Source organism: Leucopleurus acutus (assembly GCF_964270905.1).
Source record: "Leucopleurus acutus genome assembly, chromosome: 13".
NCBI classification, from domain to species: Eukaryota; Metazoa; Chordata; class Mammalia; order Artiodactyla; family Delphinidae; genus Leucopleurus; species Leucopleurus acutus.
The window spans coordinates 84,602,466-84,618,929 of NC_139155.1; the positions used below are offsets into that span (position 1 = coordinate 84,602,466).

General features: G+C 55.0%; 1 protein-coding gene across 1 annotated transcript in view; it reads right to left on the reverse strand.

Annotated features, from left to right (window-relative positions):
- The window catches only part of NCOR2 (nuclear receptor corepressor 2), a 222,054-nt gene that overhangs the window by 100,436 nt on the left and 105,154 nt on the right, over positions 1-16,464 (reverse strand). The window contains exons 9-10 of the mRNA XM_082853706.1: positions 13,978-14,030; positions 3,461-3,527 (exon numbers count right to left, since the gene is read on the reverse strand). Coding sequence (XP_082709832.1) covers positions 3,461-3,527; positions 13,978-14,030 — 120 coding nt within the window. The remainder of the gene's footprint in view (positions 1-3,460; positions 3,528-13,977; positions 14,031-16,464) is intronic.

Here is a 16,464-nt window from a genome sequence, read left to right on the forward strand (position 1 = left end):
CTTTAGCCGTCTCTAAAAAAGAAATAGATAAAAAAGGAAAGTGGGGACAAGCCAGGAGAAAGAGAAAAGGCAGACTATGCTGAAAATATGCCAGTGCCCACTGTAGTGGGTTCAATGGTGACACCGCCCCCAAAAGATGTGCCGCATCCTAACCCCCAGGTTAGGGGGTTTGAATCTTCAAATGTGGCCTTATTTGAAAAAACGTGTTTTCAGATGCCATTAAGGATCTTGAGATGAGGTCATCCTGGATTAGGGTGACCTCTAGATCCAGTGACAGGCGTCCGTGTGAGAGAAGAGAGGGGAAAGGCCAGCTGAGGATGTAGGCAGAGATGGGAGTCATGTGGCCACAGCTAGGAACTGTCTGGAGCCACCAGGAGCTGCAAGAGGCAGGGAGGAGCTTCCCCTAGCACCTCTGGAGGGAGCACAGCCCTGCTCCCATCTTGATCTTGAACTTCTGGCCTCTAGAGCCAGAAGTGAGAGGATACATTTCTGTTGTTTTAAGGCCCTAGTTTGTGGTCATTTGTTACAGCAGCCCCAGGAAATGAATACACCCACCGTCCAGGCCGAGCTCAGCTCCTGACTAACCCATCCTGCCAGGCCATCAGTCACACACACTCCCCCCGCCAGGCACTGCGCTAACCCTTCCTGCAGCCCCACCATGACCCCATTTCACAGATGAGGAAAAGTGAGGCTTAGGGCAAGACGGCTGTCCCAAGATGACTCACAGAGGGTATGGTGGGTAGGGTTTGAATCTGCGCATCTCAGCGGCTTCAGGGGGCGCGGGGCGGGCGAGCTCAGCTTCCCAGGGGAGAGCAGGGCAGGCCTAGTGGAGGCTCCTGCTGGGGTTGGGCACCCCTCTGGGGCAAGAGCCTCAGCTCTCTGGGCAGAGCAGGAGTGTAGGGCAGCGTGGGTCCCAGGAACCTCTAAGGAGTGAGGGCCCCACAGAAGGGGACCTGACTGACAGGGGGGGCGGGTGGGGAGCATGCAGATCTGAGGGGGCCCGTCTTGGCCAAGCGTCCTCCCATCCTTGCTGATGACGACGCATGGGGCTTTGGGTTCATTTATATAAGAAGAAGAATGAGATCATTCCAGACGCCCTCCCCTTGCAGCTTCTGTGGTTTAGGAACTTGTTTTCACAAGGGCCTCTCTTAAGATGGGCTCAGCTTGGCCACAAAGCGAACCCAGAATTTCTTAGAAGTCTCTCCAGTTCCTCTATCTTTAAATAAGCCCATTTCCCCTCCATCCCCTCGAGGGACCCCTCCACGAGGAGCCCTGGGAGATTGCCGAACAACTTACACCCACCCAGCTCCACCCCCCAGCAGCCACTGGGATCCTTTTAAAATGTAAATCAGATCTCCTTCTTCCAGCCCCAAAGGAACCCCACCCCTGGGCAGGACTACAGGGGAAAAGCTGTGAATCAGGAAACGCTGTGAATCGTTAGGTGTGATAAAGAGAGAATTTCCTTCCTCCAGGAAGTGTTCCAGGTGAGGGTCTGGGTGTCTGCACCTACGTCCTAACAGCTCAACACAAAAACATTCATACTTACACACGCACACACACGCACACGCGCACACACACACACACAAAGCGAATATAAAGAAATGTTAACCATGATGGATTCTTACACACACACACACACACACACACACACAGCGAATATAAAGAAATATTAACCATGATGGATTCCAGATAACGGGCTTATAGGTGTTCACTGTTAACTCTTCTGTCAGACTTCCTGTATCACTGTCAAATTTTCCGAATAACTAAAAATTCTTAAAGATTTTGTATTCTTTATTAAGAATACATCAAGAATAAGTGTCCGACTGTATTTAGAGTAAAATCTAGACATTCCATTTCCAGGTGACCTGGCGCCCATGATTTTCGACCACAGCCCCCGACGCGTGCCCTGTACTTCAGGCTTGCCTGCTGCATGCTGTCCTGTGCTACCCCCCAGGCCGGTTCCTGCCTCAAGGCCTCTGCACTTGCTGCGCCCTCTCCTTGACCCTCACACCCCCAGATATTCACACGGGTGGTCCTTTCTGGTCATTCCTCTCTCAGTACCGTGGTCGGATATCCAGGCTGTCCCCAACCCCATCCCTCTGCATGGCACCTATCACTGCGTCTCCTCCACTCAGGCGCACAGCAGGTGTTCAGTAAATATTTCTTAACTCAATGAATGAGATGGGATGCCCCGTTTCATGAACCCCATCTATCCAGCCAGGCGCCTCTGGTCACCATCCAGTCAATGTGGGAGTCTGAGGAGGTTGGAAAGAAAAGGGAAGCCCACCACTTCTCACCCCGTGGGGCCCTGGGGTCTAGGGTGCCGCCCAACCAGCTTCCCAGTCGCCCAGCATGTGGGCCAGAAATGTATCCCTTCTCCAAGGGCCCAGCCGAGGTCTAAGGCCAGAGCAGGGTGGGTTCAGAAACTGGTTCAGAGGGACCGAGGCCCTCAAGTGGTGAAATCAGAGCTTTTGTGAGATGGTCTGAGAAAGAGCAGCTCTGTCTCTGGCTCTAGAAGGACTCAGACCTGCTGTAGAAATTCAGGTCCCAAAGGAAAACCAGCTTGTCAATGTCCTAATGTGCAGACTTGAAGAAAAACGGCATAGAAATGAAGGTGCAACCTGATCAAACCACTCCTGAACTCCACTCAGTGGACTTCATCAGCGACACAAACTCCTTTACTGTTTAAGCCCATCTGAGCCATTGCTTCTTCCTCTCACAGCTAAAGAATACTAATGGGTAACTCCCCCTCCATCACTCAGCCCTAACCTCACCCTGTGAATCGGTGACGTAAACGCCCACCCTAAACCACAACAAAAGGTGTTCTTTCACGTGTGCTCCCCCTGCCCTGGGCACGCCTCCCAGCTGAGACGGCAGAGTGTGCGGTGGGATGCAGGAGGCCATACCACTTTCTAAGCAAGGGGGGGGCCTCACTGCTCCTCTGGGCCCGGATTTTCCCGAGCCCGGAATGGGCACAGCGGGCTGGGCAAAGCTCATTTCCCAGGGAGCGCCCTGCAGTCACCGCCACCCAGCACACAGCCCACCCCAGTCTTCCACCTCTGCCAACAAACTTCTCTCTTTCTGCCTAAAATAGCCACAGTAGGGCCTATGACAAGGAACCAATTTTCCCGGCCAACATTTTGCTTTCTCCCCTTCCAGGCTGGAAAAGGAGGGGCACAGTTCCCAGCCTCCCCACCCACTCACACCCCAGCTTCCTTGAGGCAGCCGAGCCCTGAGCCCCCAGCTTCACGGAAGCAGCTGCTGTCTTTTCCCATTTCTCTCACTGCCCTTGGCTTTTCTTCACACCCTGGACACGCAGGAATGAGCTGCAGAACCCAGGGATCCCGGTGGGTGTGGCCTGAGTGGCCTGGACGGTCTCGGCTCTCAAGGAAGCCTGGTCCGTGGAGGGGAGGGGGCAGCAGAAGAGATCCCAGGGGTGGGGGACGAGGTGATGACTTACCCATTGTTTCCGGGCGTGATTCCTCCTCTTGAAGTACAAGATTAACTTTTTCCGCATCGCCTGGTTTCTAAGGAGGATGGAAATAGCCAACCGGGCAGGTCAGAAATGCAGGCTTTCAGGAATTCCGTCCCTTGCTGAAGTTTGCCCCTACTTGCCCCTATGGGCTCCCGGTGAGCTAAGGCACATCCGTAGCCCCCCCAGGGTGAGCCACGAACTGCCAATGTGTGTCCTTCCCCCGTCACGTACAAGGTGTCCCCACCCACACCTGGGCTGAGCGTGGTCTGCAGAAAAGAGGGTTCCAAAGGGGGTCGAGGTCTTGTGGCTTCCTGCCCTCCCCGGAGCTGCCATCACGCCTACACGCACCCAGGCTCCCCTCTCCCGTCAGCCACACCTGCCACGGGAAACTGGCCACAGAGAAACTGCCACAGCCTTAGAAACGCAGGCCGGGGAGACCAAGCCCTCGAGACCTGCAGCTGCACAGAGGCAGGGTCTTGGGGTCTGGCCTCTGTGACCCCAAACCACCTCCAACCAAGCCCCTGCTGTGTCCCCCTGGGGTGGGGGTGACATGGACAAGCCAGCGACAGGCTGGTGGGAGCCAGCACAGCAGGAAGCCCAGGAAGCACCTGAGGGGTCTCATGCCTCGGCTCAGGGAAGCCAGACCCCTCTCGCCATCAAAGCCCTCAACCAAGGAGGCCACACACAGCACTGCGGGCTCAGAGGGCAGCCGGCGCTTCCCCGGGGAGATGCGGGCTGTTCAGAGAGAGAGAGAGGCAGGCACAGGAGAGAGACACCAAGACAAGGAATGAGGGAGAATAAAAAGACAGACAGACAGAGCTCCAGAGGAAGGCAGGGAGACAGAGGGAGAGGGAGCGACAGAGAAGTGGCTGAGATCAGATCCCAAATGAGGACAGAGGGAGAGGGGCCTGGGGCCTGGCAGAGAGAGAGAGACAGAGAGAGAGAGAGAGAGAAAGAGAGAGAGAGAGAGAGGGAGAGAGAGAGAGAGAGAGAGAGAGAGAGAGAGAGAGAGAGAGAGAGAGAGAGAGAACAGGCCGAAAGGCAGAGGAAGACAAGATTCAAAGAAAGGGGGGCGATGGACGAACAACAAGGTCCTGCTGTATAGCACAGGGAACTATATTCAATATCCTGTGATAAACCATAATGAATATTAAAAAGAATGTACATATATGTGTAACTGAATCACTTTGCTGTAGAGCAGTAATTAATACAATGTTGTAAACCAACTATACTTCAATAAAGTAAAAAACAAATTAAGGGGGATGGAGGCCCAGAAGGAGGCAGAGGGAGACTCAGAGATGCGGACCGATACGGAAGAGGACGGAAGACTCACCCCCAAGCACCCCCTTCCCCTCGGCCCTTTCCCCACAACTTCCGACGCACAGCAGCGTGTGGCAGCTGGGGCCTGCGGGGGTCACAGACGGGCCCCGGAGAGCCCACCAGGCCCGTGAACTTGCTTGCCCCCCAGCCGGGTGTACAGCAAGATCAACTTTTCTGGGGAGGGGTCCCCCGACTTGCTCACATTCTCAGCCGCGTCCAAACTCTTACCAAAAGCTTACAAACTGATGACCGGGAGCCCCGCCCCGTCCAGCCTCCAGGAGGTGTGGCACCTGTGGGCCCCCAGGACCCCAACCTCAGGAAGAAGACAGAGAGGAGGACACTCCAGGCCCTGACGGACGAGGAAGAGCCCCCAACACACGCCTCCCGGGGGCTGAAGGGCCTGAAATCAACCTGCCCTGGGGACCCCGTGGGGAGTCGCTCTCTGCTCCCTCATCCCCCACAAACAGACACCACGGCCTCGGAGACCCACCTCCCAGCGGCTGTCGGGGTCGCCAGCACACCTCGTCCCCGGGTGGACCAGGGTCCCCAGGCCTCGCAGTGATTTCCAGCAGGAGGTCGGCATCCCCACTACCTGGTCTCAAGTCGGAGATGCTGTTGGGCCCGCATGGTCCCTCTTCACCTGCGGACCCCAGCCAAGCTCAGCCCTGTCTCCACCCATCTCCTGACAAGGAAAGGCCACGCCCACTTTCAGGAGGGTCAGTGAGGGGACCCTCGGCTCCCCGGGTCATTCCGGTCTCGCCTCCCATGGGCCAGGCCTCCCGCCTCGAGGTCTCGTTACTTCACATCAGCCTCCCCCTCCCCAGCAGGACGGGCGCTGGGGGTCCTCAGTCACACAGGCTGAGACCACAACCCCTCACTCCACAGCAAGGTGTCTCTGAACAAATCTCAGATGGTCTCAGCCTCAGTTTCCTCACCCGAATAATGGGAGCAGTAGCATTGTGCTTTCATCTCCTCAGTCATTCAGCAAACGTTTACTGAGCACCTACTCTGCGCTGGGAACTGTTTTGGGCCCTGGGGACATAAAGGTGAACAAGACAAAGTCCCCAGCCCTCACGGAGGTGACGCCACACTGACAATAAGCAAGATAATCCTGGAGTCAGGAACTTATGTGGAGGGTGGGATAGTGACTGGGGGAGGGGAGGGTGTAGCTATTTTAGATTCTGGGGTGCAGAAAAGTCTCTCGGAGACGGCTGCGAGCTGACATCTTGATCACCAGGAGGACCCAGCTGTGGGGCGATCCAGGGGGAGATGCACTCCTGGCAGAAGGCACTGGGAGTGCAAAGGCCCTAAGGTGGGAACAAACTCAGAGTGTCTGAAGAACAGACAGAAGACCCATGTGGCTGGAGAGTGCTGGGCAGGGACAGAGGGGAGCGACAGGAAGGAGGAGGACAGCTGAGAGGTTGGCAGGGCCGGCTGTCCAGGGCCTTGTGGGTCGGGGCAATGGAGAGGGTTTGGACTTGGAGACGGCAGCTGAGAAGGCCAAGAAGCAATGACAGCCCAGAGCAATGAGCCCACTAGCACAAAGGTCTTGGTGTCTAACCCCATTCTCCAATAAAAGGAGTCATTTCTCAGGACTTCCCTGGCAGTCTGGTGGTTAAGACTCCATGCTTCCAGTACAGGCAGCGTGGGTTCGATCCCTGGTCAGGGAACTGGGATCTCACATGCTGCACGTGCAGCACGGACAAAGGAAAACAGAAAAAAGAGCCATTTCTCCCTGGAGGAATGGCTGCATCCAGAGCTGCGGCAGGAAATATACAAGATGAGCCCAGAACATTTTTAAGTAAAGAAAGAGCTTCCGACGGCCAAAGCTGGAACAATTTGAGAGGCAAAATAAATAACGCTAGATTACAGCCCGAAGAATAAAATAAATAACCACGCACCCACACGGACACAAACAAATGACCGAATAAGTAAATAAAGGAGGGAGGAGGGACAAGTGTTCCTTACAGAATTCCAATTAATAAACGTAGAAGGACTGAGGGAAGTTGAAAATCACTATTAGATACCACGGTGCTAATTACCGCAGGCTAGACCCTTGCATGAAAGTGAAATCAGTCGGCAAAACTTTGAGGAGAGACAGGAAATTTGCATAGCCTCGAAGCATTTCCCCCAAACAATCATTGTGGCAGTTTAACTTGTGCCCACAAATTCTTTGATATGCCCCCTCCAGGAGGTGCAGCTGGACTCCCCTCCCCTTGACAGTAGGCTGGATGGTGACCTGCTTCTAAAGCAGAGTAGGGACAGGAAAGACAGCGACTCAGCGGCGGAGACACGGCTGACACCTCCCTGAGCAAGGGGGCAAGGTCAACACCACCTGTAGTGACATAGACACCACCAGTCAGGGGTGTCGGGTGCTCCCGATAGATCATGATGGGAAGGGCACCCCCTCACCTCTGTGGGACTCTTCCCCCAAATCCACAAGCCCAGCGTCCTCCGGAGAAAATATCAGACACACCCAAACTGTGGGACATTCTGCAGAATCCCTGACCAGTCCTCTTCAAAAGGGTCAGGGTCAGGAAGATCGAGGAAGACTGAGACATGATCACAGAGTGGAGACCAAGGGGACATGAGGACGAAATGCAAAGCAGGAACCTGGATCAGATCTTGGGCCAGAAAAAGGACATTAGTGGGAAAATCCAAAGGAAGCCTGTGGTTTAGCTAATAGGACTGTACCGCTGTCCCTTTCGTAGTTTTGATAAATGTACCTTGTTCGCGTCACATATTCGCATTGGGGGATGCTGGGTGGAGGGTACACGGGGAATTCTCAGTACGGTCCATGGGTTCCACGTCCCCAGATACGGGGCCGACTGCACTGTGCCACTTTATATAAGGAACTTGAGCCTCGCGGATTCTGGTATCCACGGGGTTCCTGCGACCACCCCCCGTCACTGTACTACCTCGGCAACTCTCCTGTAAATCTAGCTATTTTAAATCAGACTTAAAAAAAAAAAAAAAAGAGGGACAAGACCTATGTTGAAATGCCATAGTGAGATCAAAGACAATTTACTTGAGAGCTAGCGGGGGGCTTGGTGTATGTTATGAATTGAAATGTGTCCCCCCACAAAAAAGATGCTGGGGTCCTGACCCCCCACCCCCAATACCTTAGAATGTGGCCGCATCAGGAAATCAGGTCATGACAGAGGTCATCAGGTTAGCATGAGTTCAACAGGGTGGCCCTGATCCCATACGACTGGTGTCCTTAATAAAAAGGAGCAATTTGGACAGAGAGGCAGATACACACAGAGGGAAGATGACATGGAAAGACACAGTGAGAAGGCCACGTGAAGGCGGAGGACTGGAGTGAAGTGTCTACAGGCCAAGGATCGCCAAGGAAGCCAGCAGACACCAGAAGCTGGAGGACGCACGGAAGGATCCTCCCCTAGCGTCTGCAGGAGATCAAGGCCCTGCCGGTACCTGGATTCCCGACTTCTGGCCTCCAGAGCGGAGAGAAAATGAACTGTTCTAGTTTTTAGGCACCCAGGTGGTTGGGACGGGCTCTGGCAGCCCGAGGAAACTTGCACAGCCTGTAACAGCTTCGACAAGCACGGTGCTGTGAGCTGAAGAGGCCTCGGTGAGAGCAAAGACTCGTGGGGGCAGAGGTGATACACGGAGCCGCCTCTGTTCCCCACAGCTACCAGAGGGCACGAATTCTCCCTTTTGCTGATCCGGGTTTCCTTCCAAAGCAAGCACCGTGGCTGGCACCCAGAAGCATCCGCTTACTGCCAAAGAGGACAAATGTCAAGTCCACAGGTTGCAAATGGGCGCAGTGCACGGAGCGGAGCCAGCTCGTGAGACTGTTGTGTTTGGACTGCGGTGCTTTCTAAAAAATCTGAATTTGTTGCCAATATTGAAAATCAGAAGCTGCTGCGTAAAAAGCTCAACATAAAGCTTCTCTTTAAAAAAAAATCAGGCAGCCTGGCCACGCTCCCTCGTGGCTACAGACGAGGAACTAAGAACTAACTGTCCCTTTAAAAGCGTGAGGAGCTCACCACTCACCCCAGGCTTCACCACTCCCTACCGCCTCCCACCAGCCCTTTCCCCTCTAACTTTGTTCCCGCCCTGGAGGCATGCATCTGCGTGGTTCGCAAGCCCCTAGACATCTGGTTTGGGGTGACCACTTGTCCAACATTCTTCTGGCAAACACTTTTTGAGTGTTTATTTTGTTCCAAGAAGTGTTTAGGTATTGCAGCTGCTAATGGCATACTGCAGACAAATCTTCTCTGCTGAGATTTTGTCCAAAAATAGGGAACAGAGTCCAGAGGGCTCTGGAAGGACCGACAGACCAGCGGTGTGATGAGTTTGCCGGTGGAGGCATTTATAGGGTGCAAAGGATATCTCAATCTCCTGGAGAAGGCAGGGTTTAAAAAAGCACAGCCTGTCAAGAAATACGGGCCTTGTCGGCTGACACTGGACTAGGGAGAAACGGGAACCAGGAAGGAGGAAAAAGGAGTTGGAAAGTCTGTGGACGTCCAAGGAGAGTCTGGCCAGGCCCTGGGTGGGACTGGCCCTGGGGTCTATGGAGTTCTGAAAAAGGAAGGTGTGGGGGCAATCAGGGGAGGCTTCCTGGAGGAGGAGAGGTTTGAGATGAAGCTTGGGAGAAGTAAAGGAATGGAGTGGGCAGAGGGAAATGAGGAGAATACTGGGTTCCGGGGGAATAAGGGTGACAGTGAATTTGGAGGGAGTGAGGAGGGGCGTTCAGGGAGAGCCAGACCCCTGACTGTGGGGGAAGCAGCCCATGCAGGGCCCTGAATGCTTTGGGAAAAGCCTGTCAGACTGGGGTGACTGATGGTCCAAAACATGCTTACTAGGGGCCAAGCACTTTTCCCATGCAAGATGACTCCAAGGAGACCAACTTACTGACAAGCTAAGTGATGTGACTTGCCCGAGGTCACCGGGCTAGCGAGGGGCAGAGTCCGGACTGCAGACCCAGGAGAGGGAAGCAGGGTGGGTGCGCAGATTGGGCTGGTCTAGGAGTTTGGCTGTGAGGCCCTGGGGAAGTTACTTAACATCTCTGAACCTCCAGAGCAAGACCACAAGGACCTGTTAACAGTAACCTGGGTCCTGAGCACCCTTTCCACCTGCACGGCCCCAGGGCATCAGCCAGCCCTCAGCGAGGGCTGAGGAGGGGAAAAATCAGTCTGAAGATAAGAAAATTGGGAAGGAAGAGCTACCAGGAGCTAGCAGGCTTCCAGGCCCCGAGGGGAGGAGAGGACACCAGGTGAAGGGGTGGCCACAGCGGAACACACAGGAGCCTCAACCATCACCGTTGCCTCAATCCCATGCCCTTTCACCGAATCACCTGTAGGCTCCCCAACCCAGTGAATTCAGCTCCGAGCTCTCCCGGCAGGTCCGGCCTGCAGAGAGGAGGCCAGTCCCTCCACGGAGCACGGGCTGATGCGGCTCTGGGGTTGCCCCCGCCCCCATCTCCTGCCCTTTCCCCTGCTTCCCAAAGCCTGGGAGGTCTGAGGAGTCAGTCCCGAGGCCTGGGGCTAAGACCCCACAGTGAGTCACCCGCCTCCCCCGTCCCCGACCCCGCCGGGAGCAGGGGTGGCCATCCCCACACCTCCCGAAGAGGCAGGTGGCAGAGGACAGCAGTTGAGGTGGGTACAGGTGACTTCAACACATCCGCAATTGCCAATGCAGCAGGAAGTCAAGCGTGAAATTAACTTTAACTCCGCGGCCCCAGTGCGCAAACACTGAGAAATTAAAGTGACAGGGCAAGGTCCCTTGGGGAGGGGATAACCTTCCACCTGGCAGCAATTACAGCAGCCAGAGAGAGGCTGGGATGCCCGGCTGGGGTGGCCTGGTGAAGCGCTGCACCCCGAGAAGCAGCCCCAGCCTGATCTGTCTTGTTGTCCTTATCAAGCTGTCTTTCTATCACGGGCGTATTTATTTATGGTGCGTCTGCAGCACCAGAATGGCGGGCCTCATCCACTGCTGTCTCCCCAGGACCCAAACAGCGGCTGGCACAGAGCAGGTGCTCATACGTATTTGAATATTTGAATGAATGACTGAGGGATAACTCTTGGTCTCTGTTGATAAAGTAAAAAGAACAAAAATCACAGAACACTTCCTACACGCCTGACACCGAGCTCAGCACTTCAGGGATGGTAATTCATTGAATCTTCAGCAACCCATCTCACAGATGGGGCAACCAAGGCACTGGTAGTAAGTGACCAGCCACACGAGCCAGATGCTTGGGGCTCTCAACATGCCCCTGGCCCATCGGCTCCCCCAAATCCAATCCAATCACTTCTCAGCATAAACATCATCGTTGGCCTCCCTTCGCACAGATGATAAAACCCAAACCCCTCACCAGCTCTGGGTGATCTGGCTGGCACCTTCCTCTCCCTCACCTACCCCCTTGGGACATACCCGCCTGCTCCGTCCAGCCCCAGGGCCTTTGCACTGCCTCTTCTACCTGCCTGGGGGGACTACACTCCAGCCGCTGCACAGTCCCCGAAGGTTCCCTCAACTGTTAGGTCCTGCCCTGACCTCCCTGGCTAAAGTCCCCCCTTACTTCCTCTCCCATCACCCTGTTTGCCATCTTCACAGCATTTTTTAAAGTACATGACTGCACTGACTTAATGATGACCACACTGAAATTAAAATTACAGAAGTGATTAGGATTTCAGAGGCAAACTATGAAAAAAAATTAAAGTTCTAAGAAGAAATCAGTTCAAATAACTTGCTTACAAATACATTTTTCTAACATCAAGCTGACCACTTATAACAGGAAAAATCTTAAAATTATTTACCTCTATGTTTTACACTTAAACATCTGTTCATCTGTGACTTAGATTTGGAACAAATTTCACTAGGCGGTTACTTACATAGCCAAAATGCACTCTAGTAGACCAGAGCCATCCTCCGAGGAAGATTATGGGATATAAAAATAGGGCGTTGGTTCAGTAAGCTTAGAGTTGTATTCTACTTGGAGATGTAACAGTAGCTTGTTTGCTAGTATTATTTGTAGGGATACCTTTTTCCTTTGCTGTTTGGACTCTATGGCTGTTTTTACAGCCTGAAATCATCCACATTATTCGGCTTAAAACATTACTCATTTTTAGTTTAGTGAAAAAACTTATGTAAAAGTTTCAGTGTAATAATATTGCGATCAAAATTGTTATGCTGAAAGGAAAAATAAAACTAGGTATATTAAAGCATAAAGAGCTTAAGAGAGCTATGTGACCCCAGTATTTTTTATTAGCTGACGTTTTCTTATTCACTTGTTAACTCACTTGTTTTCTGTCTCCCCTGCTAGATAAAACTTAATGAAAGTATGGGTAACTTTGTCTTGTTCACAGCTGAATCCCCAGGTCCCCAGAACAGGGCCTGGCACATAGTAAGTGTCGTAAGTGTGTATTGAACGAGCGAATGTTCCCAGCAGGTTTGCCCAGATGAGAACACCTCACCCCCATCGCCTAAACCAGCTGTGACAGGCCCGAAAGGCCCCCTTGTCCTCACCTAACACCCATCTGGGCCTCCCCCACTCCCAGCAGTTGTCCCCACGATGAGGCAGGTCCCAGGAAGCTTATAAAGACTACCGTGGCCCGATTGGAAAATAAACCGCGTGAAGTTGAGACGGATTTGGTACCTGAGCAGCGAACACGCTCTAAGGCCAGACGAAAGCACAGGCCACATGGGACACAGAAAGCCTAGCACTACACCAGTGCTCCCAGTACAGGACACTCCGCAGCCCCCGCCAGCCACAGGCTGAGTGACGGCCAGCAATACAGGTGAGGCATCCTCGGCAGGTGCTCTCGAGCCCAAATGGGCCGAGGACCTTGCTGTCAGCACGGGATTTTCTAGGTTCCTCCATCAGAGACTCGGGGGTGGGTGGCCGTGCTGGTCACCAGAGCCTAGACTAGTCACTCGAGTCCAGAAACTACAACAGAAGGGACCTCTGCAACAATTAGTCCAGAGCCAGGGAGTTTAAAACCATCGGGAGGTTTGCATGCCTCCAGGGATGGGGAGCTCACTGTTGCACGTACACCCTGCAGTTCCACCCCAAGGAAGCTCCAACAATCAGACCAAACTGGACTGCCCACTGGACCAGTTAAGCACCGCCCTCCTGAGGTCACACAAAAATGAACCTTGGGGGCTTCCCTGGGGGCGCAGTGGTTGAGAGTCCGCCTGCCGATGCAGGGGACGCGGGTTTGTGCCCCGATACGGGAAGATCCCACATGCCGCGGAGCGGCTGGGCCCGTGAGCCATGGCCGCTGAGCCTGCGCGTCCGGAGCCTGTGCTCCGCAACGGGAGAGGCCACAACGGTGAGAGGCCTGCGTATCGCAAAAAAAAAAAAAAGGAACCTTGAACAGTTCAATGATTGTGATCCCAAAGGGTCTCCTCTAAGCTAACAGTCCCGGAGTCCTCGCAGCCACACGTTCCTCAAGGGCAGGACCCCTTTTACCTTCTGGGCTCCTGGTTAACGACATGAGGTAATATCCCCTCCTCGGCCACGGAGGCTACGCTCCCACTAATGCATCCCGAGAAAAAAGCCCGCCCCCCTCCGGCAGCCACGCCTCCAGTACCTGGCTCCCAGCTTAAACACACAAAGCCACTGGTCCCCAGCACAGTCCGGCTGTCCCTGCTCTGCCAGCTCGGCCCACACCAACCGTGGGGGGCAGTTCACTGTTATCTTTTCGCTTCTAGCATCCATCTGGGAAAAGGCCCCGTCACTGGGATACGTCATATCGGCCCCTCCAAAGCCTCTGGGTCTGGATTAGTGCTCCCAGCTGCTCCACACTGGGCTGTGCCACAGATGGACACCCTGTGCAGACCATCGGGCAGTCCCGAATGTGCTTCCATCAGAGGCCCCGCCACGGGCCCCTGCTCGCTCCATGGCCGCCCCCGCCCGGCAACTTGCTCCTACGCTAACAGCCCCCCTCCTCTACCTCTCCAGAGCTGTGCGTGCAGCTGGCCCGCCCTCCCCAAGCCCAGGTCTGTTCCCAAAGCTTCACGGGGCCACGCCCTCTGCCCCTCCCCTGGCCTCACAGGCCTCTCCATCCTAGGCCCGGAACTCTTGCCCAGGTTGCCCCCTTCCATCCCCTCCTCCAGCACCTGGCCCTGGCTGGGAGCCCGCTGGGAACTGAGAACCCACATCCCACCCTAGGCCCCCACCCCGCTGTGCATGTGCACGGCTGCCCACAGGTACTCACATTTTGATGTTCTCATGATACTGCCTGGTGTCGGAGGGCTGGTTGTACAATGGCTGCAAGGAAAGAGACAGGGAGGTGCGTCGGAGCCGGGCCTGGGCTGTGGGCAGCCGGTGCGAGCTGGGCCAGCTACTACCCCACTGCAGAGCCCTGGGGCCCCTCAGCCGCAGCGCCCCAGGCCCTGGCACCAGGGAGCCATCCACTGGTGTGGGAACCAGCTGTCGGCAGGCATGAAACGGAACACGGGGACCCAGCCCTCAGCCCCGGCGAGGAACAGGCTGTAACGCTCTGGGCACAGCTGTGGGTACCATGAGCCCTCACCGCAGTGGCTGCCGTGACTGCTCTGCAGGGCACGGGGCAGGGCTGGCCTGAGCGCCCAGGGACAAGCACACACATCCCAGGGAAGCTGACATCAGCAATGGTCTTGAACGGGGAAGACTGCCAAGGCACCGTGAGATGCCCCGTCACCACCGCTGACCGGCAGAAGATAAAACAGCCAGAGTGCCAGGGGTTGGTGAAGACGTGAGGACACTGGAAGGCGTGCACATGGCCGATAGAAACGTACGCAGGTACACGTGTCCCGGAGATGTGAAAGGATGAAGATGTGTGTGCCCTACGACCCCCTTCCCCTACCGCGGAAGCCCTGGAAGCGGTCGGGCACTGTGTCCCGCCAGGAGATGGACGCCAGAATGCCCGGACCGCGTTGTTCATAAAAGCAACGCATTAGAAGCAAGTTAAGTGTCCACCTCCAGAAAGAGGAAGAAATAAGTTAGGACGCGTTTACACCTCGAAGACGGCACAGCAGTGAGAAATGAATGAACTGGGTGCACATACAGCAACAAATCCGTAAATGAAAAGGAGGAAGTTGCTGCAGCATCTGCGATGGGGCAAGAGCTGAGCTCGATGTCGTGTTATCTCCCGGCTGGATGGCAGCGTTGCAGTTAGGGGCTGACCCCCGGGTTCGCATCCCGGCTCTGCCACTTTCCAGCTGTGTGTCTCTGGGTGAGCTACTCAAGCCATCTGTGCCCCAGGTTTTCATCTGTAAATGGGGTTAAACTCAGAGAGTCGTTGTGAAGATCAAAGGAGGTAATGTGTGCAAGCACTCAGCCCAGCGCCTGGCAGACTGAGAGGTCCAAGAAGTCTCAGGGTCATTATCACCATCAGGGTGCAGTGACTGCATTCGTGGAAGCAATTTTTCCTGCCCCTCCCCCCATACCCACTCACGCCCTTGCTTTGGCCAATGGGACAGATGCAAACTTCATGAAAGTAGACGAGGCGTTTCTGCTCTTTCTTCCTCTCTTGTTTGCCTGCCCCCCCCAACCCCCGTCAAGAGACCAAGTGTAGCCTGGCAGAGAGCTGCATGGAGGACAGCAGCACCATCCCAGCAAAACCGTGAGCCGCCAGCTGACCTCCCAGCTGCCCACGGATGTGAGTGAGCTGAGCCCAGTCGAGAGAAATTACTCAGCTGACTTCTACACTCACGGAAAACAGCAAAATGTTGTTGTTTCAAACCACTATGTTTGGGGCTGATTTGTTACACAGCAGTCGCTGACTGATACAATTACCATCCCCATTTTACAGGTGAGAAAATCTAGTCCCTGAGAAGTTAAAACGTTTGCCTCTGGCTGGTAAGAGATGAGGCATCCCGCCTCTCAGCTCCAGCCCTGGAGGAAGGGGTTTGCCCTTTCTCTGCTTGCGCCCTTCTCTGCATGTCCCCCTCTTTATGTCTCTGTGTGTCTCTTTTTGTGTTGCCCTCTCTTCCCTTCCCTCTCCCCTCCTTCCCCCTCTGTGCCTCACACACCCACACAGGTAGCAGGAGCCTCCCAGACAGCCATGGATGACTGTGCTACAAAAACCAGGTACAGAGTGTGACGGGTCAGGCTGGGCAGGTGAAGATGGAGACATGGTGTCCTGAAGCCTCAGGGCAGGGCCCCGGGGTGAGGGAAGAGGGCACATCTCCCTGATCATGGACCTGAATACACCTCCTGACATCATCCCAGCCGATGGGGACCACCCACAAGCAGCACGGCCACAGGTCCAACCCGCCGTGTCCCCAGGACAGGCCTCCTGCTCTCTGTGGACAGGGCAGGGTCCTCAAGGAGGGGCCTCTGCTGCCCTGCGAATCACAGGCAGCCTCGGCTGAGGAAAACGGCACCTCTCTCCCAGTGTCCCCCAGGTTCCCTCCATGACAGTTCACCATCACTCAGGCAATTGCAGGCCCCAAGGCCAGCTGCTCCACCTGGGACGGAGATGTCGCCTCACGGCTAGCACAGGCCATGTCCCGCCACACTGGGTCAGCTGCCCTTCCAAGGTGCTTGGCTCAAAATGGGGAGGTTTCCCCACCCCCACTCTGGGTGTCTGAACAGGAAGGCAACAGGGGAGACCACCGTCAGACTCACTGCCAAACTTCCCAACCGGAGAGGGGCAAGACGTTACTGCACATGGTGGAGAGCCCACATCTCAGGACAGCCAGGAGCCCCACAGAGATGC